The sequence below is a fragment of the Oryx dammah genome, unplaced genomic scaffold (genome assembly GCF_014754425.2).
Source record: "Oryx dammah isolate SB20612 unplaced genomic scaffold, SCBI_Odam_1.1 HiC_scaffold_17, whole genome shotgun sequence".
In the NCBI taxonomy this organism is placed as follows: domain Eukaryota; kingdom Metazoa; phylum Chordata; class Mammalia; order Artiodactyla; family Bovidae; genus Oryx; species Oryx dammah.
This window is the reverse complement of record NW_024070201.1, coordinates 51,503,869-51,531,057: the sequence shown is the minus strand read 5'-3', so window position 1 is coordinate 51,531,057 and position 27,189 is coordinate 51,503,869. Positions and strand designations below refer to the sequence as shown.

The following is a 27,189-nucleotide window of genomic DNA, read 5'->3' as shown; positions in this document are numbered from 1 at the left end:
ATCCATCTTCCTGCCCCAGGCTCTCCAGTTTCTGCCTATGCCAGGAGTGAAGGATGGTGATCCAAAGCATTCATGTGGTCTCATTCTCCTTGCCAGGGACTGATTAGGCATGTATCTAATCTGGGCAATTAGATATGAGTAGAAAGCTGCCAAGGACCTCTGGAAAAGGTTTCTCAGGCTAATAAAAAGATATACACAGTCCTTTCTTGCTCTTGGACATTATTGGATTCAGATGTGATGACTGGAAATAAATTAGTCCCTTACAACTCTGAGGACAGGAGTGACACACTGAGGATGGCAGAGTTCTAAGCCACTGAATGAATCAACGCTGTTGTAGTCCCAGTGCAGAACTTCTAGTTATGGGAAATACCATATTCCTTAAGGTCATAACCAGTTAAGGTTTGTTGTTATTTACAGCTGAAATATCCTAACAAAATTTCTTATAAGTTTCCCATGGATAGCTAAGAAATGAACACACTATCAAATTTTATTCAGTTTGTAATAACCATTCAGTTCAGTTCAGTTACTCAATTGTGTCCGACTCTTTGCAACCCCATGGACAGCAGCATGCCAGGCTTTCCTCTCCATCACTAACTCCCAGAACTTGCTCAAAGTCATGTTCATCAAGTCGGTGATGCCATCCAATCATCTCATCCTCTGTTGACCCCTTCTCCTCCTCTCTTCAATCTTCCCAGCATCAGGGTCTTTTTCAATGAGCCAGTTCTTCCCATCAGGTGGCCAAAGTATTGGAGTTCAGCTTCAGCATCAGTCCTTCCAATGAATATTCAGGACTGATTTCCTTTAGGATGGACTGGTTGGATCTCCTTGCAGTCCAAGGGACTCTCAAGAGTCCTTTCCAACACCATAGTTCAAAAGCATCAATTCTTCAGCACTCAGCTGTCTTTATGGTCCAGCTCTCATATCCATACATGATTACTGGAAAAACCATAGCTTTGACTATATGGACCTTTATCGGTAAAGCAATGTTTCTGCTTTTTAATATGGTGTCTAGGTTGGTCATAGCTTTTCTTCCAAGGAGCAAAGGTCTTTTAATTTCATGGCTGCAGTCACCATCTGCAATGATTTTGAAGCCCAAGAAAATAAAGTCTGTCACTGTTTCCATTGTTTTCCCATTTATTTACCATGAAGTGATGGGACCAGATAACCATTACTGTTTGAACAATTAACATCAGACTAAAACTGACAATGGCTGAAGTTGCACACAGTAAAATTTGTTGTTTTCAGAGAATAAAATCTTCTTTTCAAAGGATTTATCTATCTCATTTTTTTTTATTGTGGAAAAATTCAATATAATTCAAAAGAACAGGAACTAGTATAATGAAGTACCATGTACTTATCACTTAATGGCAACAACTGTCAACTCAGGGTCAATTCTGTTTTATTTATACTCACACCTACTCGCCTCACTTCTAGAATGCACGAGTATGTGCTAAGCTGCTTCAGTTGTGTTTGACTCTTTGGGATCCTATGGACTGCAGCCTGCCAGGCTCCTCTGTCCATGGGATTCTCCAGGCAAGAATACTGGAACACTGGAAGAATACTGGAATGGGTTGCCATGCCCTCCTCCAGGGGATCTTCCCGACCCGGGGATGGAACCCATGTGTCTTTGTCTCCTGCATTGGCAGGCAGGTTCTTTACCACTAGCACCACCGGGGAAGCCCCCATCTCCAGAATTCAGTTCAGTTCAGTTCAGCCGCTCAGTCATGTCCAACTCTTTGCAACCGCATTAACCACAGCACGCCAGGCCTCCCTGTCCATCACCAACTTCCAGAGTTTACCCAAACTCATGTCCAGTGAGTCGGTGATGCCATCTAACCATCCCATCCTCTGTCATCCCCTTCTCCTACTGCCCTCAGTCTTTCCCAGCATCAGAGTCTTTTCAAATGAGTCAGCTCTTTGCATAAGGTGGCCAAAGTACTGGAGTTTCAGCCTCAGCATCAGTCCTTCCAATGAACAACCAGGACTGATCTCCTTTAGGATGGACTGGTTGGATCTCCTTGCAGTTATTTTGAAGCAAATCTGGAGACCTCAGTATTGTTTCATTAAGAAATACCTCTAAGATTAACAATTTTGTTCAAGATACACAGACTTGTAAATAGATAACAGAAAGAGCATTATCATACCTAAAAATGAATGACTCATTTCATCCAGTCATTTTATTTTATTTTTTGGCTGTGCCACATGGCTTATAGGATCTTATTTCCCTGACCAGGGATCAAACCCATATCCCCTGCACTGAAAGGCAGATTCTTAACCACTGCTCTACCAGGGAAGTCCCTGAATAACTTATTATTACCATTGTATACCCTGTCAATATTAAAATTTCCCAAGCTGTTTCATACCATACATACATATATATATACACACATACATACATATATAGTGGTGTAATTTCCAACACTTCATGTATAATTTTAATTTTGTTCATTTCCTTTACAGTTGGGTGCCTTGACTCCTTTAAGTTGTTTCATAATTTTGATGGCTACTGCTGCACAGCTGTGAGGTTGCTTCAGTCGTGTCCAACTCTGTGCGACCCCACAGACGGCAGCCCACCAGGCTCCTCTGTCCCTGGGATTCTCCAGGCAAGAACACTGGAGTGGTTTGCCATTTCCTTCTCCAATTTTGATGGCAAATTTATTTAAATCAGGCTCAAACAAGTTACACAGATTAGATTTGAATGACATGTTTCTTAAATTTGTTTTAATCTACAGTTTTCCCTCTCCCTGTTTTTTCCTTATAATTTATTTGCTTCTCAAAAAAAAAAACATTTAAAATATCGATACCAGAAAAATTAGATTTTGTGGAAAAAATGACCACAAAAGAAAATGCACAAAGGCAGAGGTTATGGAAACATTTGACGTGCATGAAAACTTGTCAATGAATTAAATCTTTGTTGTAAAATGTAAAGGGAAAATAATTTATTTTAAAACAATTTTAGACAAGATAAAAATAAAAGAGAAAACTAGGAAGAAATCGTATGAAATATAAAATTTATCATGCCAATAAATTGATAAAATTTACTCCATAAGATATTTTCTTAATGAAAATATCATCATCATGAGATTCTTTACTCTCAAAATGTCTTCACGGTTGAAATAGTGATGTTAAAATAGTAAAAATAAAACAATCAAATCAGAATACTTAATATTTGTCTATGAGATATCCAAGTGAAAATACTTGATAGGATTGGGAGGCCAGAAGAGAGACAAAGGCTTGTGTCCTTGGTTGACAAACATGATCAATTAATTCATGATTGAAGCCACAGGAACATTAAAAAAAAAAATCACCCAGGATAAATGCGAAAATTAAGGGCTTCAAAGAGAACATGGATTTAAACAATGTACTTATAGAAGAAAAGCCAGCAATGCAGACAGCAAAGAATGTCATAAATTGTAGAGGAAAAAAGTAGGAGAATGTGATGTTTTGAATACCATGGCAGCCTAGAGAATGTACCTCCAGACTTCCAACCATAGGGAACATAACTGATCGGGGTTCCCACTACCAGACTCTGTAAGCTACTGCTGTGTTTGCCACAGAACCATGCTAGGTATTAATCTAGATGTTGTCTAAATCATGCTGATATGCTTATCAATTTTCCAGAAAACATGCTGTAGTTTCTAAGAGGTTAAGATGATAAACCCCTAATTATACATTATATAGTTTGTAGATTATCAAGATCTTGAGCCTCTATTTGCCACTTCTGCTAAATACCTACTGATAGCCATTCTTCTTTTCCCTTATCATTAGAAATTTGATTTGCCAGAAGTGGCCAGGTGACATACTTCTAACCAATGAGATGTAAGGGGAAAGTCTACTGGGTAGGGGTCATGGGAAAACAACTGCTTTTCCTGGTTTAAAAGAAGATGGGTGGGCTAACTTGACTGACATACACTTTAAGCCCTTTACCTTTCACTCCTCTTCTTATCTAGAATTCAGATACAATGATAAGGTGGTTTAGTGATCTTTTAAAAATAGTCTCTTTTTTTTAAGAGCAATGTTAGGTTCACAGTAAAATTAAGTAAAAGAGTTGGACACGAAGATACCCAGATTTCCCCAGTACCCCTGCCTCTATACACACATAGTCAGCCTCTCCAACTATCCACACCCCCCACCAGAGTAGTAATTTGTTACAACTGATGAACTTACATTGGCACATCTTACTCACCTAAAGTCTATAGTTTACATTACCTTTTACTCTTGGGGTTACATATTCTATGAGTTTGGACAAATGTATTGTGACCTATATCCACTGCTACAGTAGCATATGGAATAGTCTCACTGCCCTACAAATCCTTTGCTCCCTCATTCCTCTCTCCTCAATAACTCCTAACGAACGATAGTTTTTTACTGTCTCCATAGTTTTGCATTTTGGAATCATACAATATTAGCCTTTTCAGATTGGCTTCTTTTGGCTTAAGTTTCCGCCATGTCTTTTCATGGGTTCATTTCTCAGGAGGGAAGAAGAGAGTTGACTCTTGGACAACACAGATTTGAATTGTCAAGGTATGTTTATATTGTACATATAATTTTATATTGTATATACATATATAGCTTTGATTAGAAGGACCTTTGTTGACAAAGTGAACAGTATGAAATCTGGGAGGTGGAAATACAAATAAAGCGGGCCAACTATGGGGTTCAAGCATCTGTGGATTTTGGTAACTGTGGTTAGCCCTGGAATCAATCTCCTGTGAATATCGTGGGACAAATGTACTATGTGGTCCAGATAATACAAGTGTTTTTATCCATTCACCTACTAAAGGACATCTTGGTTGCTTCTAAGGTTTGGCTATTACGAATAAAGCTACTATAAACATCCATGTGCAGGTTTTTGTGTAGGTATTAGTTTTCACCTCCTTTGGGTAAATACTAGGGAGTATAATTGCTGGATTTAATGGTAAGCATATGTTTAGCTTCATGAGATACTGCCAAAACTATCTTCCAAAGCAGCTGTACTATTTTGCATTCCTAACAGCACCAAATGAGAATTCCTATTGTTCCACATCCTTGTCAGCATTTGGTATTGTCAGTGTTCTGAATTTTGGCCAATCTAATATGTGTGTAGCGGTATCTCATTGTTGTTTTAATTTGCATTTTCATGATGGCAAATTATGTGGAACATCTTTTCATTTGCTTGCTATCTGTATATCTTCTTTGGTGAAATGTCTGTTAAGCTCTTTGGTCAATATATATATTTTTGGGGTCCATTTTTTAAATTAGGTTGTCATTTTCCTATTGTTGAGTTTTAAGAATTCGTTGTATATTTTGAATAGCAGTCCTTTATCAGTATGTCTTTTACACAATTATTTTCTCCCAGTCTGTGTGTTTTCTTTTCATTCTCTTAACATTGTCTTTCACAGAGCAGACATTTTTAATTTTAATGAAGTCCAGCTTACCAATTCTTTCCTTCAGGGATTATGCCTTTGGTGTTATATCTAGAAAGCCATCACCAAACCAAGGTCATCTGTCACTGCAAGGTGTAGAGGGAAAGGAAGTGTTCTGTAGTTCTAAGACTAGGTTGCTATTGTTTCATTGCTCAGTTGTGTTTGACTCTTTTGCGACCTCGTGGACTGTAGCCTGCCAGGCTCCTCTGTCCAGGGGATTTTCCGGGCAACAATACTGGCGTGGGTTGCCATTTCCTTCTCCAGGGGCTCTTTCTGATCCAGGGATCAAACCTCCATCTCCTTCTCCAGAAAGCTGAAACTAAGTCCTCAACTTATTAGACATTACTTTTCTATTGTGAGATAATATCCACCCAATAGACATTATTAGATATTATTACAAGGTTTATAGCTGCAGGCGCTGAAATTCAAAAAGAATGTCCTTTTTGTTGTGCTTGTTACTTCAGTGGTATTTTTTCCATGGCAGTATGATGAAAGAGGCTTGATACTTGTCATTTTGATCTTTCAACATCCAAATATTCTTCTTATGGTTGCTGTGGAGAAGGATGGAGGGAAGGGATAGTTAGGGAGTTTGGAATGTATATATACACACTACTATATTTAAAATGGATAATCAACAAGGACCTTCTGTATAACATATGGAATTCTGCTCAATGTTATGTAGCAGACTGGATGGCAGGGGAGTTTGGAGGACAATGGATACATGTATATATATGGTTGAATCCTTTTGCTGTTCACCTGAAACTGTCACAACACTGTTAATTGACTCTACCCCAATACAAAATAAAAAGTTTTTTTAAAAATAGTGAGACTTGTCTTATTTTATTAATTTTGCCTAACATTCCATATCCCCATTGCCTAACTATTTATTCTTCAGTTCCAAGCTATGCTATAAAATGAAACCATTTATATCTGTTTAAAAGAGAAAATATTTAGGAATATGCTTAAGACTTGTAAGACCTCTACACTGAAAACTATATAACCTTGCTGGGAGAAATTAAAGAAACCCTTTAAAAATAAAGCGATACATCATTTTCATGGATTGGAAAACTCAGTATTGTTAAAATAACTATCCCCAAATTGATGTAGAGATTTAACACAATTCCAATCATAATCTCAGTCGGCTTTTTTAGGGTAGAAATTTACAAGTTTACTCGAAAAATTACATGGAAATGCAAAGGACCAAAAAAACTCAAAGAATATTGAAAAATCAGGACAAAGTTGGAGTACTCAGGCTACCTGTTTTCAAATTTTACTACGCATAGCTATTACTTCTCTTTGAATACCTTCCATGGCCCTTCCAGTCTGGGTTAATTGTTTCTCTTCTGTTCTTCTGTAGCATTCTGTACTATCATCATTAAAGCACTTACCACAGTGCATTTCAATGATGTGTTACTTGCTTATGTTCCCCACCTTAGGTTTCATGAGGGCATAGACCGGAATCTATCAGGTTTATCACTGAATCTGCACCACCTGCAGAAGGGTGCCTGCACACTACAGACATGCAAGTATTTACTGCATTAGGTTGTACTTAAATAATTTTTATTAAAAAGTTAATATTTTAAAAGAAAATTCATAAAGATCATCTTTTGCTTGAGAACTATTTATACAACTAGCCAGGATTCGTTTATCTGGCTTAATTTTAAAAGACAGTACTATGGTAACCCACTCCAGTATTCTTGCCTGAAGAATCCCATGGACGGAGAAGCCTGGTAAGCTACAGTCCATGGGGTCGCAAAAGAGTCAGACACGACTGAGCAACTTCACTCACTTAATATTACCATGGGGCTTCCCAGGTGGCGCTAGTGGTAAAGAACCTGCCTGCCAATGTAGGAAATGTAAGAGATGTGGGCTAGGTCGAGGAGGTCCTGGCAACCCACTCCAGTATTCTTTCCTGGAGACTCACATGGACAGAGGAGCCTGGTGGGCTATGGTCCATAGGGCCACAGAGTAGGCATGACTGAAGCAACTTAACATGCATACAAGCACAATATTACCATGACAGAAATAAATAGATTAAGATCATGCAATTCAACTCAAAAAATTATATCAACCCTTTGGAAATTAAATGTCTTAAGCACGTACAATATATTGCTCAGTAATTGTACTCCCAAGAAGCTAGATGTATGAAATAATGTAAAAGGCAAAACAGCTTTATGAACGAAATGTCATTGCTATTGTTATTTATTATAGAAAAAATGGAGACAAGCTAAGAGTCACACAAAATGAGATTCATTAAAAAAAATAATATGGCAGATCAACTTGATGTAATATTTTACAGACAAAAGATGATTATCAAAATAATATAATAGCTCTTAAAATGGTTTTTTTTAATTGACCTTCCTGCTATATATAACTAGATAACAAAGCTCAATTAATATTTTCACCTTATTTTAAATCATGGGAGAAAGGTGACAAGCCAACAAGAAATTACCAGGCCAAAAGTAAAGGAAAAAGAGAGGTAATGATTGAAATGTGGCTTTTTTCCTGAAAGCATTTGTCAATCCTTAAAATTTTGAATCTGAAATTAAAAAAACCTTTTGGGCAAGAAAGAAAATAAACCCTAGAGCCTACAAAAGACTGAGAGTCTCAGGAGAAACTTCTCACAACATGTTGGGACTTCACACCCAGAGTAAAGATAAACTAGGAGAAAAATATCTTACACAGAATGACACCCTAAGTAGGGTAGTAAGAGCACCAGAGAATTATAAGCCTTAACGTAGATGAACTCAGGAACTTAGCAGAAGCAAATACAAATCCTCTCTAGATAAAAGTACTTTGCTTGCAAGTCTAAACTTATTCACGCAAATAGTTGGTCAAAGATAATGTCCAACACAAACACAAAACTCACGAAGAAACTATAATCAAGAACTCTATAATCAGACTCTATAATCAAGAACTAGGCAAAGGAAACAAAGTCACAAAGATTTCAGATACTGAACAACAATGCTGACTATAGATAAAGGACATGAGTTTGAGTAAACTCCAGGAGTTGGTGATGGACAGGGAGGCCTGGCGTGCTGCGATTCATGGGGTTGCAAAGAGTCGGACACGACTGAGCGACTGAACTGAACTGAATATTCCATTATATAGGTTTACTATATTTTATTGGTCTGTTTATCCACTGATGGACATTTGGGTTATTTCTGCCTTTTGGCTATTGTGAATAATGCTGCTATAAACATTTATGTACAGTTCTTGTGTAGAAAAATAAAATGGACTTCTTCAAGACAAAAAACTTCTGTTCTTCAAAGAGTATCAAAAAGAATATAGAGAATTCCCTGGGAGTCCAGTGGTCAGGACTCCAGGGTCTCACTGCCAAGGTCCCAGTTTCAATTCCTGGTCGGGGAACTAAGATTCCACCAGTCATTGCCAATAAATAAATAAATAAATAGGGATACTTAAAAATATACGTATGAAAAGACAACCCACAGAATGAAGGGGTGAAGTGAAGTGAAATTGCTCAGTCACGTCTGACTCTTTGCGACCCCATGGATTGTAGCCCACCAGGCTCCTCTGTCCATGGGATTTTCCAGGCAAGAATACTGGAGTGGGTTGCCATTTCCTTCTCCAGGAGATCTTCCCCACCCAGGGATTGAACCGGGGTCTCCCGCATTGTAGACAGATGCTTTACCATCTGAGCCATTTGCAAATCATATATCTGATTTAGCTCAGGGGCTATGTCCAGAAACATAAAGAAAAGTTACAACTCAATAATTAAACAATTTAAAAAATGGGCAAAAGATCTGACTAGATATTTCTCCCCAAAAGACAAATGGCCAACAAGTACATGAAAACACCTAAACATGATTAATTTATAGGGAAATGCAAATAAAAACCACAATGAAAATCCACTTCACAGTCACTGAAATGTCTAGAATCAAACTGAGATAATAACAAGTGTTGGAAAATCTATGGAGAAACTGGAACCCCAATACACTGCTGGTGGTAGTGTAAATGGTGCAGTTACTGTGGAAAACAGTCTGATTGTTTCTTAAATGATTAAACATAGAAGTCAGCACATGATCTGGGAAATTCATTCTTAGGTATATACCAAAGGGAAATAAAAGCATTCTACACAAATACTGTACATAAATGTTTATAGCAGCATTATTCATAATAGCCAAAAGGCAGAAATAACCCAAATGTCCATCAATGGATAAATAGACCAATAAAATATAGTAAACCTATATAATGGAATATTCAGTTCAGTTCAGTCGCTCAATCGTGTCCAACTCTTTGTGACCCCATAAATCACAGCATGCCAGGCCTCCCTGTCCATCACCAACTCCCGGAGTTCACTCAAACTCATGCCGGTTGAGTCGGTGATGCCATCTAGCCATCTTATCCTCTGTTGTCTCCTTCTCCTCCTGCCCCCAATCCCTCCCAGCATCAGAGTCTTTTCCAATGAGTCAACTCTTCGCATCAGGTGGCCAAAGTATTGGAGTTTCAGCTTCAGCATCAGTCCTTCCAATGAACACCCAGGACTGATCTCCTTTAGAATGGACTGGTTGGATCTCTTTGCAGTCCAAGGGACTCTCAAAAGTCTTCTCCAACACCACAGTTCAAAAGCATCAATTCTTTGGCGCTCAGCTTTCTTCACAGTCCAACTCTCACATCCATACATGACCACTGGAAAAACCATAGCCTTGACTAGACGGACCTTTGTTGGCAAAGTAATGTCTCTGCTTTTTATTATGTTATCTAGGTTGGTCATAACTTTCCTTCCAAGGAGTAAGCATCTTTATTATTCAATTACAAAAAGGAATGAAACACTGATATATCTACAACATGGATGAACTTTGAAAACACTAGGCTAAGTGAAAGAAGTCAGCCACAAAAGACTCCATATTCTCTGATTCTATTTATATGAAATGTTCAGAACAGGGAAACCAATACAGAAAGTAGATTAGTGGTTGCTTAGGTCTGGGAGTGAGAGATAGGGCAACAGGATAGCTCAAGGTGATAAAAATGTTCTAAAGTTTACTGTGGGGATGTTTGTGAATAAAACAAACAAAAAAAACATTAAATTGTATACATTAAATAGGTAAATTGTTTGGCATGTGAACTATATCACAATAAACGTGTTTTAAAATATGTAATGAGACACATCCTCAGGCGCCAATTCTACACTTCCATAAACCTAATAGGAAGTGCCTCCTTAGATTTTGCACCCTAGGTTCTTTGCCTTGCTTCATCCTAATCCTAGGTGTGCTCTGTATCTTTCCCCTTATACAAAGAAAACCACTTCTTATTTGTTGTTGTATCCCTTGTCTCAGCAGAGGTTTTACATAAAGGAGCTAAAAGTAGAAAGTTGCTTGTAAGATACTCATTTCCTTTCCTTCCTTCCTTTTTTTTTTTTTTTAAATACAGCATTCACTAGAATTTATGACAAGCATCTTTGGGAACAATAAGAAAATATTATTCTTTTCAGAGTGATCACAAGCAGAATGATAGATTTCTTCGAATTTTAAAGTTTTAACATAGGAGGGTAACAAGACCTGAGCTCTGCTTGGTGGCAGTGTTTCAAGAAACTGGTAGGATTTAGAGGGGATGGCCATGTGCCTAGACAGAAGCTTTGGGGTTTGTAGCCTCAGTCAAGTTCCCTGGCCATACCTGAATGGTATGCAAGGGGAAAGCTATCAGACTTCAAGACCACTATGACCCTGGACAATATAGATGTTAGCAGAAACCTTGATGATCTAGAGCTATCTGCTCTTCCTCTTTCCCCAGTATCATTTAAAGCCTGGGCTGGAGATGAGAGACTCCGATATTGATGAAAATTTAATTTCTTGCTACCTTGACCAAAAGAGAGCTTTGACTATCTTAATTAGATTTTTTAAAACGATAAATAAAAGGTGTATATTAGGACTAAGAGAGAGATTCTCTTTCATAACCACAGAGTTGTCACATTTAGCAAATAAAAATACAGGATACTGGGCAAATTCCAACAGAAATGAAAGCTTCTGAGCTTTCCTGACTAGGAAAACTATTATATTCCCTTTTCTGGACACACTTAGATATTGTTCTTGAATTTGATGAGTGCTGGGTCCTCTTGCTTACCCTTTAAATCCTAAGCAACAAGTTGGAGATGCTGGGCAAAGTTTCTGGTAACTAGTTTATGTCTGTCATGATCTTGCTGATAAAAATGGAGACTAGTTAATTCTGGTATTGAATTAAAACTTGCATTTCTCCCATCCTTTATACTTGCCCTATACAGTTTCACCTCTTGAAAGTTCTGTTGACTCAGTAGTGTTTCTCAGAATTGAATTAGAGTTCTTTATAAAAACCAATGCTTAATCACATTTAATATATATATACAAATCATCATTGGATCTTGTTAAAATGCAGATTCTGATTCAATAGAATTGGGATGGGGCTTGAAATTTTTTATTTCTTATTAAGCTCCCAGAGGACTGGTCCTCCTATCACACTTTGAGTAGCAAGATTATGACCACTTATGTCACAATCAATACAGTTGATTGTGGCAAGCACTTGCTGTTTATCATGAGCTCTTTTCTTGTATACATATGGTCTTCCCAGACATATTTCATTCTTACTTTCATTTTTTATTTTTTATTTTTTTTCATTTTTTATTTTTTTAAATGAACAATTTTATTATATACTTTCTCTTAGCCTCGGCCCCTAGCATAAAACTTCGCATAGAGTACATGTTTACTTAACGTTCATCATGGACAATAATGGTGATGATAGTGAGTGATGAATTTTTCTCCAGGACTCGTGTATTTCCCAGGCCTAGTGTGAATAAAAGAACCTGCTGATTCTGTAAAGGAAATACTTAACTGACTAGCAAAAACTGTAATTCCCAACTATGGCACACTATTTTTCAGGGATGGGTAATACAGTCCCTCTATACCTTGGTGTTTTGGGATTTTATTATGATAAATGGCATTTTTAAAGGAAAGTAATACTTTGAATTTATTATATCTTTTATCTGTGAACCTCCAAGGACTTTAAAACCATTTAAGTTACTGCAGCCAAGGTGTAAATACTATTACACTCTCCTTGCAAAAAAACCGACGAGAGAAAGAGTCACTTGGTCAAAATCTTAGAGCTACTGTTTAAGAAGCTACACCAAGAGACTTAGGAGCAGCTGTGTCTGACAGGTAAGCACTTGTCAGAATCTCCCACACCTGTTCTGTGACTTGAAAGGTGAACATTCTGTAGAAGAGAGGAGGCCAAAATAAGGAGAAATTTAAGACTATTTCGTTTCAATCTTTCTTCTTGCTCCATATTCCTATTGCCAGTATTTTTTGCACGCTAACGCTTATTCATTTTTGTGTTATGGTTAAATGCCGACACATCCTCCCTCTTTCACAACTTGGTTGTTTTTCCCCAGTTATCTTCTTCTCCCTACCTCCTAGTCCACTGTAGCAACAGAGGAAAATGAGCTGCTATCTGAGACCTAAAATGAGGTTGGATTGCTCGTTCAACTACTTTTGAATTCCGCCTCTTTGAAAAAGTCAGTTCACTCAGCAGCTTCCTCTTTGTGTGTAAAATGAGAATGGATCACGTCACACGATGGTTTAGACGTCAGAAGGCGATTCATAAACTGTAAAGTACTGAGTAGATATCAGCTGTACCCTTCCTGCACCTGCCCTTGTTTAATCTAATTGAAGCCCAGGGACACAACTGCAGTAGACCTAACGCGGACCAGGCGTTTCTATAGGGAACAGCCTAGAGGTGTAGCTTTTTCCCTTTGAGGCAACGCAGGGCAAGGAGCTGCTGGGAGTTGTAGTCTGCGGTGGTCTTTACACGCCTCGAGGCCGGGGGCGGGGAAGAGGGATGAAGAACTACAACTCCCGTGAGGCCATGCGGGGACAGCCCTCGCACTCTCCCGCCAGGCGCGCTCCCCAACACGAAACAGGAGGGGGCCTTCGTGCGCCATGGGATTCACAAAAGCTAACTCTGAGGCGGGCGCGTCGTGGTGGACATGGCGTCTGATGCAGAAAAGGAGACGCGTGGGGATTGTAACAAGAATAAGACACGTGGAAAAAGGCAGATTAAGAAATAAAATGGCCCTGCCCCTATTCCTCACCCCGCAGCATGGTCCTAAATCGCGCCGCTGGGAAGGCGTCGGGAGCGCGCTTCCCGGCTCGCGCCGCGAGTCCCGGGAGCTTACATCCACTGGGAAGGGGCGGGGCCAGAGGCGCGAGGGCGGGGCCTAAAGCTGAGAGGGCGGCGGTAGCGGCGGCGGCCAAGACCCAGACATCTGGGACTGTTGTTCTCTCGAGGTGGGACCGCCTCAGTCCGTTCGCCCAGAGAGACCAGGAGCTCGTCTAGTGGGAAGGAGGCGGCCGCGTAACCCCTCTCTCCTGTTTCCCCAAAGCTGCGGCAGGACCTGGCACAAACGTCCTGCGGTTGGTCTCCGATGCCTTTCAGTGAGGAGGGGTCGTCGAGATCCCGGTGAGCGCACGTCAAGCTCCTCTAGCTCGGTGTCTTCGCTGGATCCCCATTCATGCACCCTAGACTGGCTGCCATGACTGAAAACGCAGAGGGAGACCTGAACTCCAACCTGCTCCACGCCCCCTATCACACTGGGGACCCTCAGCTAGACACAGCCATCGGGCAGTGGCTCCGTTGGGATAAGGTGGGTACCTGGTCAGCAGGGCATCCTCCCTCTCCTCCTGCACGCCCTCCCACACCGTGTACGCCCTTGCCCGTCCCCACCCGGTGCTCGGCAGGCTGTGGGGGAGATGGCTCAGGCCATGCGGCGGGAGCTAGCGGAGCTGGGCGTTGCCACCCACCTATGCCTGTGCTGCCTCCCTGGGGCCGTCTGAGCTGGGAAAGGACGCCTGTAGTCGCTTCATTTTGCAGGGCGAGGAATTGCTACCTTCCTTCCTCCTCCCCCCTTCCCGCCCCCCTTCCTTCCTCCTCCCCCCTTCCCGCCCCCCTTCAAGTGTATATCATGTCCCTTTTCTCCAAAAAAATAATAATGATAATAATTAATCATCATCATCGTAAGTTATACCATTAACAGAGATATTTCCTTCCCCCTTTCTTCTCCCTTGACTTCCTTCTCTGCAAATCTGAAAGTGGGTGGTTTTTGTGTTGTTGTTTTTTTTTTTTTCCGCCTTCTGGGACGATATCTAACCACTGTCTGCTTTAGCGCTGGTCTGATGTGTTTCCACCTGACGTCGCTAGGTAGTCGCTGGTCTTTTATCGCTCCCGCTCCCGTGTATTCTCTAATACCACCTTTTGCTCTTGAGAAAGATAAGGGTTCTCTTTTTTCCGCTGGCCAGAAGTTATTTTCTGAAAGTGTCTTCTTCCAAAAATCATGTTTTCCAGGTTTCATGCGATGCTCGGGATACAGACTTGTATCCATTCCTCCTTTGTTCCCCGACCCGTACTCTCTCCAAATTGTTGCGGTGTTTATCTTGTGGAGGCATACGGGATGGATATATGAGAGCTAGAATTAAAATGCAGCCATCTCACTTGTAAAAGAGGCCCTTAGCTCCAACAGAGGAAGATGATCCAAGCTTTTGCTTTGTCGAGTATATTAAATGCATTTGTTGAAGTAGAGACGGCAATGTATTTTAATTGAATTAATAATACTGAATTAAAGAATTAATGTGGTCATATGTGAAATCACGTTATTCAACTTCCTAAAGGATTATTAGCCTTCTGAAAAAGTTATATTTTCACTTTCTTCAGTCATTCATGCGTTCAGCAAAAAATATCCATTGAGTATTGGGTAATGTTTCAGGGCCTGTTGGGTCCAGGGTATGCTAGAGGTGAGGAGGCTAGAAAGGGTTCCTACCCTCAAAAAGCCTTCAGTCAGCAAATAAGGAAGACCAACAAATAAGCAATTACTTGTTTAGTATTACATGGTCATATGTATCTTGGACATTCTAATTCTTCCTCTGGTGTCTAAACCAGTGTATTTCAAACTCTTGAAGTGCATGCAGATCACCTGGAGATCTTTAAATGCAGATTATGATTTAGGAAGCCTGGGGTGGGGTGTGAGATTCTGCTTCATAATGACCCAAGTGATACCAGTGCTGCTGGTCTGTGGACCACACTTTGAGTAGCAAGGCTCCAGAATGTTCTGAATGAGCTACTAGAGAGCTAACACCCTCTTTGTAGGATTTGACCATTTATACAAAAAATACATATGTACACACACTTTTTTCAGTCATGTACAAAATCTGTGGTATCCCACTGATTACAAGGATGTGAAAAATGCGAATAACTTTAAATCCATTTTGCCTGTTTTTATTATTGCCTGCTGTGAATATAGTTCCTTGTGGAAGGATAGAAAAGAAGTGAAGATTTACAGATTACTCTTCTGCTTTTGGTTCATTAGGGAGGAGGAAGCCTAGTAGGAAAAAAAAGCTAAGGCTTAGCATACTGTAAATGATATATGCTGTAAACTGACCATATATATCTCTTCAGCAGAGAAATCTAAATTACAAATGAATGTTATCTTTATAGGTTTAATATAGTTAATTGCTATTGTTTAAAGCCATCTGCTGACAGTAAAGAAATGTGATTGCACTTGTGTCTTTGTGAAGTGAAAGGAAGATGTATGATATTCAAAGACACTTGTAGAATTCCAACACAGTTTAATTTACTGGTAACTTATGTTGTGTCAAAACCTTTGGCCCTTCAACAATAGGAGTTTGTTTCATTGCCACAGGTGAAATCTTTTGTTCTATTTAGGTGCCAATTTTGACTATACTTTTCCTAATGGGTCTTTTGATTTGATTATTTTTAAAAATATTGGCTGAGTGAATTAATATTAATTGTTCATGCTGTACCTAGATATTGTTGGATATACTGAAATGTGACAAGGCTATGAAATACATATACACGTAAAAAGATAATGCTGGGATGGTATTGGTGGCAATTTAATGGTTTATAGGCAGTTGGTTTTTATAGGAGTTTAAAAGTAAGTGACCTGTGGACTGGGATAGTCAAGGAAGACAATAAGAAGATGGGATACATATAAAAAGAATGGGGAGAGCCCTCACCGAAAGTGGAAGAGAAATTAATTTATATTTAAAGGGCCTTCTATATACAAGGTACTGACTGAAAACCTGTGGGAGACACAAAGAGTAATTAGATATGGATCATATTGTCAAAGAACATAGAAGGGAATATAAAACAAAAGCTTACAAATATAATACACATAGCAAGTAACAAGGAGAAGGAAATGGCAACCCACTCCAGTGTTCTTGCCTGGAGAATCCCAGGGACAGGGGAGCCTGGTGGGCTGCCGTCTGTGGGGTTGCACAGAGTTGAACACGACTGAAGCGACTTAGCAGCAGCAGCAGCAGCAGCAAGTAACAAGTGCTTTTAACAGATTTAAATAAGTTTAATAATTATTTAATAAAAATAATATTTACTTAACCAATCCCTCTCTCAATGGGAAAAATGCTTTTAATTAGTAAGGAAAGATACATCTATTGTAGATTGATAGTATAGGTAAGCTAGACTATGGTGTCCCAGGGCACTGAAATGTGGAGTGCAGAAATGTGAAACAATAGTTTGGATTTACAGCATTTGTTGCATTACATGTTGGTGATGACATGTGTGGTCTTCCAGCATAGAGAAAGTGAGGTAATACCTGATTAATACCTTTTTTTTTTTTTGTAGTGAAACAAAGAACCTACCAAATGCCCTGATCTTGATGACTCTGAGATACATAGTACCAAGTCATAAGTTGATCTGAAAGCAATCTGTTACTTGCCCAGGTCACTAATATTGCTAGTTTTAGTCATGGTGGGTGGTGTTCTTTGAAATTTCTTCATAAAACAGGTGTTATCTGTTCTAAACCCTTCAGAATTAGTTAAAATTTAGGCTTGTCAACATTGAGAGGAAGGATATTCCAAGTAGAGATAAAAACATTAATGTGTGTACTTAGAAAATTTGTTTCTGCAGTAGCTTAGTGTACATAGAAACTGTTGGAAAGACATGTAGACCAGGTCATAGAAAGGCGTTAGTATGTGGTTAGTGGCCTTGCATAAAGGTATATGAAAGTGTTAAAACAAAAATAGTGCAGTAAGACAGGGTGTTTATTGGAGATGTCCCAGGTACCCCTTGCTGTTGCTATGGAGTGACATTCTTTTGCTCTGTTTACTATAGTCCAGGATCTGACCCTTGGTTCTTATGCCTTCAGACTAATTTGTTAGTCTGTCTTGTCTCAGGATGGACTCATGCTGCTCAAGGTCACAGTAACTGATGTCAGAATTCAGAAAGCTGTTTTATTAATTTATGGTACAGATGTAATATAGACGAATTTGTCTCAGTCAGGCCATTTTCTAGATGCACCATAAGGGAAGTGAAAGAATCTGAAGATTTGTAGTGATTATGAAATCAAATCACAAGGAGTCAGATATATGGCATAAATGTTTAACAGCATTGGCCTGTAATAAGTAGATGCATCCATCTCTCTGATGGGACTGTCCTACCACTGGAATCCAACAAGTCTGTGGATCAAAGTGTTCCTCCTCCAGCCAATGCACAGATGACACCACTGCAGTGCTCTCGCCTTCTATCTTTTAGAGCTAAGGTCCCCACTTCCTTCATAATGCTTTCATTCTATCAAATTACAGACAAGTCTTGCTGGCTAGAAGCTAGGTTCTCTATAAACATGACAACTCTCTCCTGTTTTTGATATACTGTAAATTTTACCATTTTTGAAAACAGTCTCATCAAAGACATTAAGCCCTGCCCAAGTTTGGGTGTGTAAATGTGGGTAGGGAGTGGGATGAGGCCCAGGGCAAAGCTGCTCAGCCAGCTGTAGTGGCAACAACTATATACACGTTGACAACAGTGTGGAGGCAGGAATTGGCCATGGCATTCTGAGAAATAACAAGTAGAGTGCTGTGGTCTCTGAAGGTAGGTTTATGTTGAGAAAGAGTAGAATGTAAAGATAGATTAATCAGGTTACGGTTATGAAATGCCTGAAAATAGAAATAAAAGACTTCATCCTAAAGTCAGTGATTTTCAAACATCTAGCAATGAAAGTTTTCGAGCAAAATACAGCCCGCATTTTTAAAAAAATGGTGAGTGAATTTCCTTTTAAATCATCATGGTGTAATGGAAAACACACCCATGAAGCACCTTTACAGAGGTTGTCTAGTCCAGTTTCATTGTGCAGAGACCCAAAGAAGTGGAAATTATCAATGGTGGTGGATAGAACCTGAATCAGAACTTGAATCTGCCACCTAGTTCAATACAGTTTTTATAATGGTTTAGTCGCTAAGTCGTGTCTGACTCTTGTGACTCCCATGGACCCCATGTGACCCTGCCAGGCTCCTTTGTCCATGGGATTCTTCAGGCAAGAATACTGGAGTGGGTTGCTATTTCCTTCTCACTTTTTAAAAAAAATAATACTAGTCTATATTACATTTTTGTTAACCTTTTTCTAATACTTTACATAATTTGGCATTTGATTAATGAAGAATACTTATCACCTTGTTAATTTTAGAAAATATTAGTGGTTATTACTTGAATTTATTTGTGTAGTGTTTCAAACCTTGATGCTCTAAATAATTTCATATTCATAGCAACCCTGTATGGCAGGTTAGGTATAGTTATCCCCACTTTTACTACTAAAGAAACTTAGTTTCAGACAAGGAAAATGACCTGCTCAAGGACATATGGCTTTTAAGTGGTAGACATGGAACTAAATCTAAGGATATCTGATCTTTACTCTAGCTTTCTTATCACTGTACTAGACTCTGTAACTGGAATGTTTAATAGATGTTAGTGACATCATAAACCAAGTTTCAAGGACCTCATTAAAACCATTTTATTGGTTTTTGTAAAAGCTGAAGTAGACTATAATATTCTGCAGAATAAATTGCCATGGAATTTTTTTTAAAGAGCTGAATTTGCTGCTTAACAGTTGCTTTGGTTTCCTTGGCAACAACATTCTCCCTCTGTCCAAGACATTTAGTATGTAGAAATTAGGGTTTGGAGAGAGAGATATATACACATATATATGTAATATATATGTAAGTATGTGTATGTGTATATATATATACACACAAACATACACACATTTATTTGTTCCTTTTGTATATTTCCAAATTTCTTACAATTTTATTTTTAAATTTATTTTTATTTATTTCAAAGAAATACATGCTTATGGTTTTTTTAAAAATAGTAAAAAGAGGTTATAATGGAAAGCAGTGTTCCTACCTACCTCTTCTGATCCTCAGTTTGCTCCTTAGAACCCATTTTTTACTTCGACCATAAAAGCTAGTGCCACTATTCCTTGATTTATTTTACATATTATCTGTCAGATACATGCTGTGAAAAACGAGAGCTCACTCACCCTGTTCTCTGTCCTGACTAAATTACATTATGCCATTAGTTTTAGTTATTCTTTTGAAAACTTAAATAATTTAATTAGTGCTAGCAAAGTCTCCAGGACCGTAAGCCCAACTCACAAACACAGAGCTCCCAATTAGCCATTCTGTTTGAGAAGAGATTAGCAGAAAACATGCCCATGTATTAAAAACCAGAGAAAACCTGTACCAGCTTCCCAGAAAAATTGGTGGATATCAGTGACTTACCAAGGATCAAGTTATGTAAAGAAAACAAGCAGCATGAAGAGTGATGGACCCAGAAAAGAACCAAGGTGAAGGAACATAACAACTTAAAATCAATTTTAAAAGGTAACCTCCAATTAAAATAAATAAATTTATATTGAAAATAAATAAAAACACATATATTATTAATTTTTTTAAGGTAATTATTCTATAAAAGAAAGATGCTATGTAAAAGGAACAGGAAAGAAGAATGAGCTCTTGAAAGTTAGGGGGGCAAAAAACTGTATCCCTTCACCCCCTGCCAAATGCAGTAGAAAATATAAAAGTTCAAGTTGAAGAAACCTATAGCAAAAGGAAATAGAAAATATGAGAGAAGCTGACATGAAGGAACCACCCCAGGAGTCCATTGTAAAGAAATCACAGATGACCTGTGCACTAGTTCGACACTGGGCTTTAGAGAAATGTATCTTAAAAAAGAATGCAATGTCTGTGCCATAAAAGAGAGCTGGAAGATGTTAATGATAATGATGACGATGGCTTGTTATTTCTGGCAACAGCAACATCAAAAAAAGAAAAGCAGTTAACTGCAGATGGAAGAAAGGGAGGAAGGGGAGGAGGGAGGGCAGGGAGGAAGGAAGGAAGACAGACTTGAATAAGCAAGTTATGGTTCAAAAGTGAAGCAAACTAAAATAGGGTGTGATTTTTAAGGACTTAATTGATGGAGCTTAAGGGGAAAAAAATCCATTTGATCTCAGCACCTTCAGGCGACTCAAGGTGAGCCTGGAAAGATGAAATTTTATCCAAGCCCGGGGTCTGTAGTGAACAATATTTACATAATCTTAACCTAATACTTGGAGAAGGCAATGGCACCCCACTCCAGTACTCTTGCCTGGAAAATCCCATGGATGGAGGAGCCTGGTAGGCTGCGGTCCATGGGGTTGCTAAGAGTCGGATATGACTGAGCGACTTCACTTTCCCTTTTCACTTTCCTGCATTGAAGAAGGAAATGGCAACCCACTCCAGTGTTCTTGCCTGGAGAATCCCAGGGACAGAGGAGCCTGGTGGGCTGCTGTCTATGGGGTCGCACAGAGTCGGACACGACTGAAGCGACTTAGCAGCAGCAGCAGCACCCTAATACTTGCAGTATTTTCAGTTTTGAGGATTAAATCTGAAGACAAAACAGAAAATTTAAATTTTTATTGTGGTTAAAAACACATAAAATTCACCATCTTCACTGTTTTTAAGTGTGGGACTTCCCTGGTGGCTCAGGTGGTAAAGCGTCTGCCTACAATGCGGGAGACCCAGGTTCAGTCCCTGGGTCGGGAAGATCTCCTGGAGAAGGAAATGGCAACCCACTCCAGTCTTCTTGCTTGGAGAATCCGATGGACGGAGGAGCCTGGTAGACTATAGTCCATGGGGTCACAAAGAGTTGAATGCGACTGAGCGATTTTACTTTTTCAATAGCATTAATCAGATTCTCATTTTTATGAAACAGATCTCCAGAACGTTTTTGTCTTGTGAATCTGAAACTCTATACTCATTAAAGAAGTCCCCTTACCTCCATTCCCTCTGGCCCCAAAACACAGTGTTAACAACAGGGGAAACAGGTGGGATAGGAGGGTTTAAGGGAACTCCCTGTACTACCTGTTCAATGTTCTGTAAACCCAAAATTTTTCTAAAAATTCAAGTCTTTGATTAAAAAAAAAATACTTGGAAAGGATTCTTATTTGAAAGCACCCTCTTCTTTCCCATCTAAAAATGTCAAAATAGGTAGACTGACTATTTCTTCCTTTTATTTAGGGTCTTCTTTGCCCTATTTTTTCTTTCAAAAAGGAGTTTTGTTTAGTTCCTTTAAGTTTTCTACAAGGCCATTAGAAATCTATTTGGTTATATCTTTAATCTAGAATTATTTTTTCCCCATCTCTTCCTTTCCTCCTATTTGAAAAATCAGAGAGCCAAGAGAAGCTAACAAAAAGGAATTTGTCTTTATTTGGCTCTTCCAAATTATACTTACAAAAGTGAAAGTGAAAGTGTTAGTTGCTCTGTAGTGTCTGACTCTTTACGACCCCATGCACTGCAGCCCACCAGGCTCCTCTATCCTGGGGTTTCCCAGGTAAGCATACTGGAGTGGGTTGCCATTTCCTCCTCCAGGGGATCTTCCCGACCCAGGGATTGAACCCAGATCTCCCACATTGCAGGCAGATTCTTTGCTGTCTGAGCCACCAGGGAAGTCATGGGAAAGTAGTAGTCGCTTAGTCTTGTCTGACTCTGCGACCCCATGGACAGACTGTAGCCCACCAGGCTCCTCTGTCCTTGGACTTCTCCAGGCAAGAATACTGGAGTGGGTAACCATTCTCTTCTCTAGGGAATCTTCCTGACTGAGGAATTGAACCCAGGTCTCCCGCATTGCAGGCAAATTCTTTACTGTCTGAAGCCATGACTGGGACTGCCACAAAAAGAGACACCTCTGCTTATAAGATACATTAAATTAACCAAATAATGTAAATATTATTAAATGCCTCTAACTCGGATTTTCATGGTCTCTCCCTGGACAATCTAAATTTGATTTATCTATCCTTGTGGGAAGACAGTGTGTTTTGCTTATTTAGTTGTTTTTATTTATTTCATATGTCTGTTCTATATTTTAAAAACACTTTTTCCCCCAAATAAAAGGTTGGGTAGTAATTTAGTGTAGATTTTGCTAAAGGAGTATTTTTTTCCATTAGTTACTCTCCGCATTATTGCTAATTAGTACTGAAGCTGCTGCCCTCTGGTGTTGGGAGTTAATGAAGAAAATGATTAATGCTGGTGGAAAGGATACAGATAGTGTATCCAGTCTTGCATAGGCTCTCTTATACCAAGTAATTTAATGAGGACTATATCTTACCAAACAAAACTATGAAAATGGTCTTATTGAATGCTCAAAAGAGTATGAAAATTATAATGTAAATGAAATATACTGTGCTTCTTAGATGCAAAGTCATCTTAGCTTTCAGCTCACCAGACTTTGTTAGAAAATCTTTTCAGTGTAAGTAGTAGTTTTGTGGTTTCTGCTTCAAAATTTTCTCATGTAATTTTCCCTCTGAAATATTATATTATTTATTGCAGGTAAAAACTATTAAAAACCTAAATGCCCACCAATCAGAGAAAGGATACATAAACTAGAATACTGCAGCAGTTGAAAACCTATCAGGGAAATTAAACTGAACAGGGGACATGCAATAACAACGAAGAGATTTTTTTAAATTGAGGTATAGTTGATATACAATATTGTATGTCAGGTGTACAGCATAGTCATTCAAAATTTTTATAAATTATATTCCATTTGAAGTTATAAAACATTGGATATATTTCCTGTGATGTACAATATATCCTTGTAGTTTATTTTATACCTAGTAGTTTGTACCTCTTAATCACCTACCTCTATTTTGCCCCTCCTTTCTTTCCTCTCCCCATGGGTTTTTCTCTGTATCTGTGAGTCTGTTTCTGTTTTGTTATATTCATTTGTTTTATTTTCTGTATTCCACATACAAATGATCACATACAGTATTTCTCTTTCTCAGTCTTATTTTATTAAGCACAATACCCTCCAGGTCCATCCATGTTGTTGCAAATGGCAAAATTTCATTATTTTTTATGGGTAAGTACTTTTGCATTGTGTGTGTATGTGTGTATGTGTGTATTACATCTTCTTTATCCATTCACATGTGGACACTTGGGTAGCTTCCATAGCTTGGCTATTGAAATACTACTGCTATGAACATTCAGTTCAGTTCAGTCGCTCAGTCATGTCCTACTCTTAACAACCCCGTGGACTGCAGCACGCTAGGCTTCCCTGGCCTTCACCAACTCCTAAAGCTTACTCAAACTCATGTCCAACAAATCAGTGATGCCATCCAACCATCTCATCCTCTGTCATCCCCTTCTCCTCCCACCTTGAATCTTTCCCAGCATCAGGGTCTTTTTCAATGACACAGTTCTTCACATCAGGTGGCCAAAGTATTGAAGCTTCAGCATCAATCCTTCCAATGAATATTCAGGACTGATTTCTTTAGGATTGACTGGTCAGCCACTGTTTCCACTGTTTCTCCATCTATTTGCCATGAAGTGATGGGACTGGATGCCATGATTTTTGTTTTCTGAATGTTGAGCTTTAAGCCAACTTTTTCACTCTCCTCTTTCACTTTCATCAAGAGGCTGTTTAGTTCTTCTTCACTTTCTGCCATTAGGGTGGTATCATCTGCATATCTGGGGTTATTGATATTTCTCCTGGCAATCTTGATTCCAGCCCAGTGTTTCTCATGATGTACTCTGCATATAAGTTAAATAAGCAGGGTGATAATATACAGCCTTGATGTACTCTTTTTCCTATTTGGAAAAGTTGTTGTTCCATGTCCAGTTCTAATTTTTGCTTCCTGACCTGCATACAGGTTTTTCAAGAGGTGGATCAGATTGGTCTGGTATTCCCATCTCCTTCAGAATTTTCCACAGTTTATTGTGATCCACACAGTCAAAGGCTTTGGCATAGTCAGTAAAGCAGAAATACATGTTTTTCTGGAACTCTCTTGCTTTTTCAGTGATCCAGTGGTTGTTGGCAATTTGATCTCTGGTTCCTTGATCTCTGCCTTTTCTAAAACCAGCTTGAACATCTGGAAGTTCATGTTTCACGTATTACTGAAGCCTGGCTTGGAGAATTTTGAGCATTACTTTACTAGCGTGTGAGAAGAGTGCAATTATGTGGTAGTTTGAGCATTCTTTTGCATTGTTTTTCTTAGGGATTGGAATGAAAACTGACCTTTTCCAGTCCTGTGGCCACTGCTGAGTTTTCCAAATTTGCTGGCATATTGAGTGCAGCACTTTCACAGCATCATCTTTCAGGATTTGAAACAGCTCAACTGGAATTCCATCACCTCCACTAGCTTTGTTCATAGTAATGCTTCCTAAGACCCACTTGACTTCACATTCCAGGATGTCTGGCTCTAGGTGAGTGTGAGTGATCACACCATCATGATTATCTGAGTCATGAAGATCTTTTTTGTATAGTTCTGTGTATTCTTGCCACCTCTTCTTAATATCCTCTGCTTCTGTTAGGTCCATACCATTTCTGTCTTTTATTGAGCCCATCTTTGCATGAAGTATTCCCTTGGTATCTCTAATTTTCTTGAAGAGATCTCTAGTCTTTCCCATTCTATTGTTTTCCTCTATTTCTTTGCATTGATCCCTGAGGAAGGCTTTCTTATCTCTCCTTGCTATGCTTTAGAACTCTGCATTCAAATGGGTATATCTTTCCTTTTCTCCTTTGCTTTTCACTTCTCTTCACAGCTATTTATAAGGCCTCCTCAGACAGCCATTTTGCTTTTTTGCATTTATTTTTGGGGGGATGGTCTTAATTCCTATTTCCTGTACAATGTCATGAACCTCTGTCCATAGTTCATCAGGCACTCTATCTATCAGCTCTAGTCCCTCAAATCTGTTTCTCACTTCCACTGTATAGTCATAGGGGATTTGATTTAGGTCATACCTGAATGGTCTAGTGGTTTTTCCCACTTTGTTCAATTTAAGTCTGAATTTGGCAATAAAGAGTTCATGATCTAAGCCACAGTCAGCTCCCGGTCTTGTTTTTTCCTGACTGTGTAGAGCTTCTCCATCTTTGGCTGCAAAGAATATAATCAGTCTCATTTCGGTGTTGACCGTCTGGTGATATCCATGTGTAGAGTCTTCTCTTGTATTGTTGGGGTTCAGTTTGTGTCAAATGCTTTGTCTGCTTTTTTTTTAAATTAAAACTTTATTTTTTAAGCAGTTTTAGGTTCACAGAACAATTGAAGGTAAAGTACGGAGAGAGATTTCTCATATTCCCCCTACCCTCACTCATGAATAGCTTCCCTCGTTATCAACATCCCCCACCAGTGTGGTACACTTGTTAGAATTGATAAACGTACACTGACACATTAATCACCCCAAATTCACTGTTTCCAGTATGCTGTTGGGCCTCACCCCACAGACCTTCATGCCTTGTATTTGCCTAGCCTCAAGGCTGAAGAAAGAGCTCACAGTCAGCAACAGAGACATCAGTGATTTAATGGACAGGGGCATCTTACATGCCTGAAGCAAGGCCCTGGAGCAACACCCCATCATGTATGGCAGATGCCATGGCAGTAGTCTTAATTATTGGGGAAGGCAGTGAGTGAATTTACCAGTTACCAAAGGAAATTGATGTCAGGTTGGCACATCAGTTACCAGGGAAACCAGCAGAGGAGCATCACTGCCCCTTTGATAAACAATCATATTGGAGCTGTTCTGATCTGGAGATTAGAGCAATAACTGGCTGGGGCTGGGGGCAAGTATGTCTCTGTGATTAGGAAGGAAGGTTAGTCATGTAAGTAGGATGTAGGTGAAGCAGGGACTAGTTGAATAGGGTGTATTCAGGGAGGAAGATAATAGCCATCTTGGCCAGCCTTATTATACATATGTTTTATTCTTGGTAGTGTACATTGTATGGGTTTGGACAAATGTGTAATGATCTGTGTCTACCATTATATTACCATGCAGAATAGTTTCACTATCCTAAGAATCCTCTCTCTCTCTGCTTAGTTGTGTCCGACTCTTTGTGGCCCCATGGACTGTGGCCCACCAGGCTCCTCTGTCCATGGGATTTTCCAGGCAAGAATGCTGGAGTGGGGTGCCATTTCCTCCGTCAGGGCATCTTCCTGACCCAGCGATCGAATCTGCCTCTCCTGCATTGGCCGGTGGATTCTTTACCACTGAGCCACCGGGGAAGCCCCAAGAATCCTTTATGTTCCACCTGTTCATCACTTCTCAACCCTCAACCTCTGGCAGCCACTGATCCTTTTAGTTTCCACAGTTTTCCCTTTTCCAGAATGTCACATAGTGGGAATCACACAGTATTTAGCCTTTTTAGATTGCCTTCTTTCACTTAGTAATATGCTTTTAAGTTTCCTCCATGTCTTTTCATGGCTTGAGAGCTCATTTCTTTTTATCACTGAATAATAGTCCATTGTCTGGATGTACCATAACATTAAACAGTTTTTTTTTTTACTTTGTGATATCATGAATTATAGTGATTTTTGAATGTTGATTCAGCTGATATTGCTCAGATAAATACTACTTGGTCATAATATATTATTCTTTTTATATATTTTGTTAAGGATCTTTTTGTATTTGTTAGATTTTTGTATTAGGATCATGCTGGCCTTGTAAAATTAATTGAAATGTTCCCTGCT

At 39.2% G+C, this 27,189-nt stretch overlaps 1 protein-coding gene across 1 annotated transcript in view; it reads left to right on the top strand.

Moving 5' to 3' along the window:
* Positions 1-13,304: 13,304 nt before the first annotated feature.
* Positions 13,305-27,189, top strand: part of PGM2L1 (phosphoglucomutase 2 like 1) — a 60,253-nt gene continuing 46,368 nt past the window's right edge. The window contains exon 1 of the mRNA XM_040258824.1: positions 13,305-14,034. Within this exon, the coding sequence (XP_040114758.1) occupies positions 13,903-14,034 (132 nt within the window). The 5' untranslated portion in view covers positions 13,305-13,902. The remainder of the gene's footprint in view (positions 14,035-27,189) is intronic.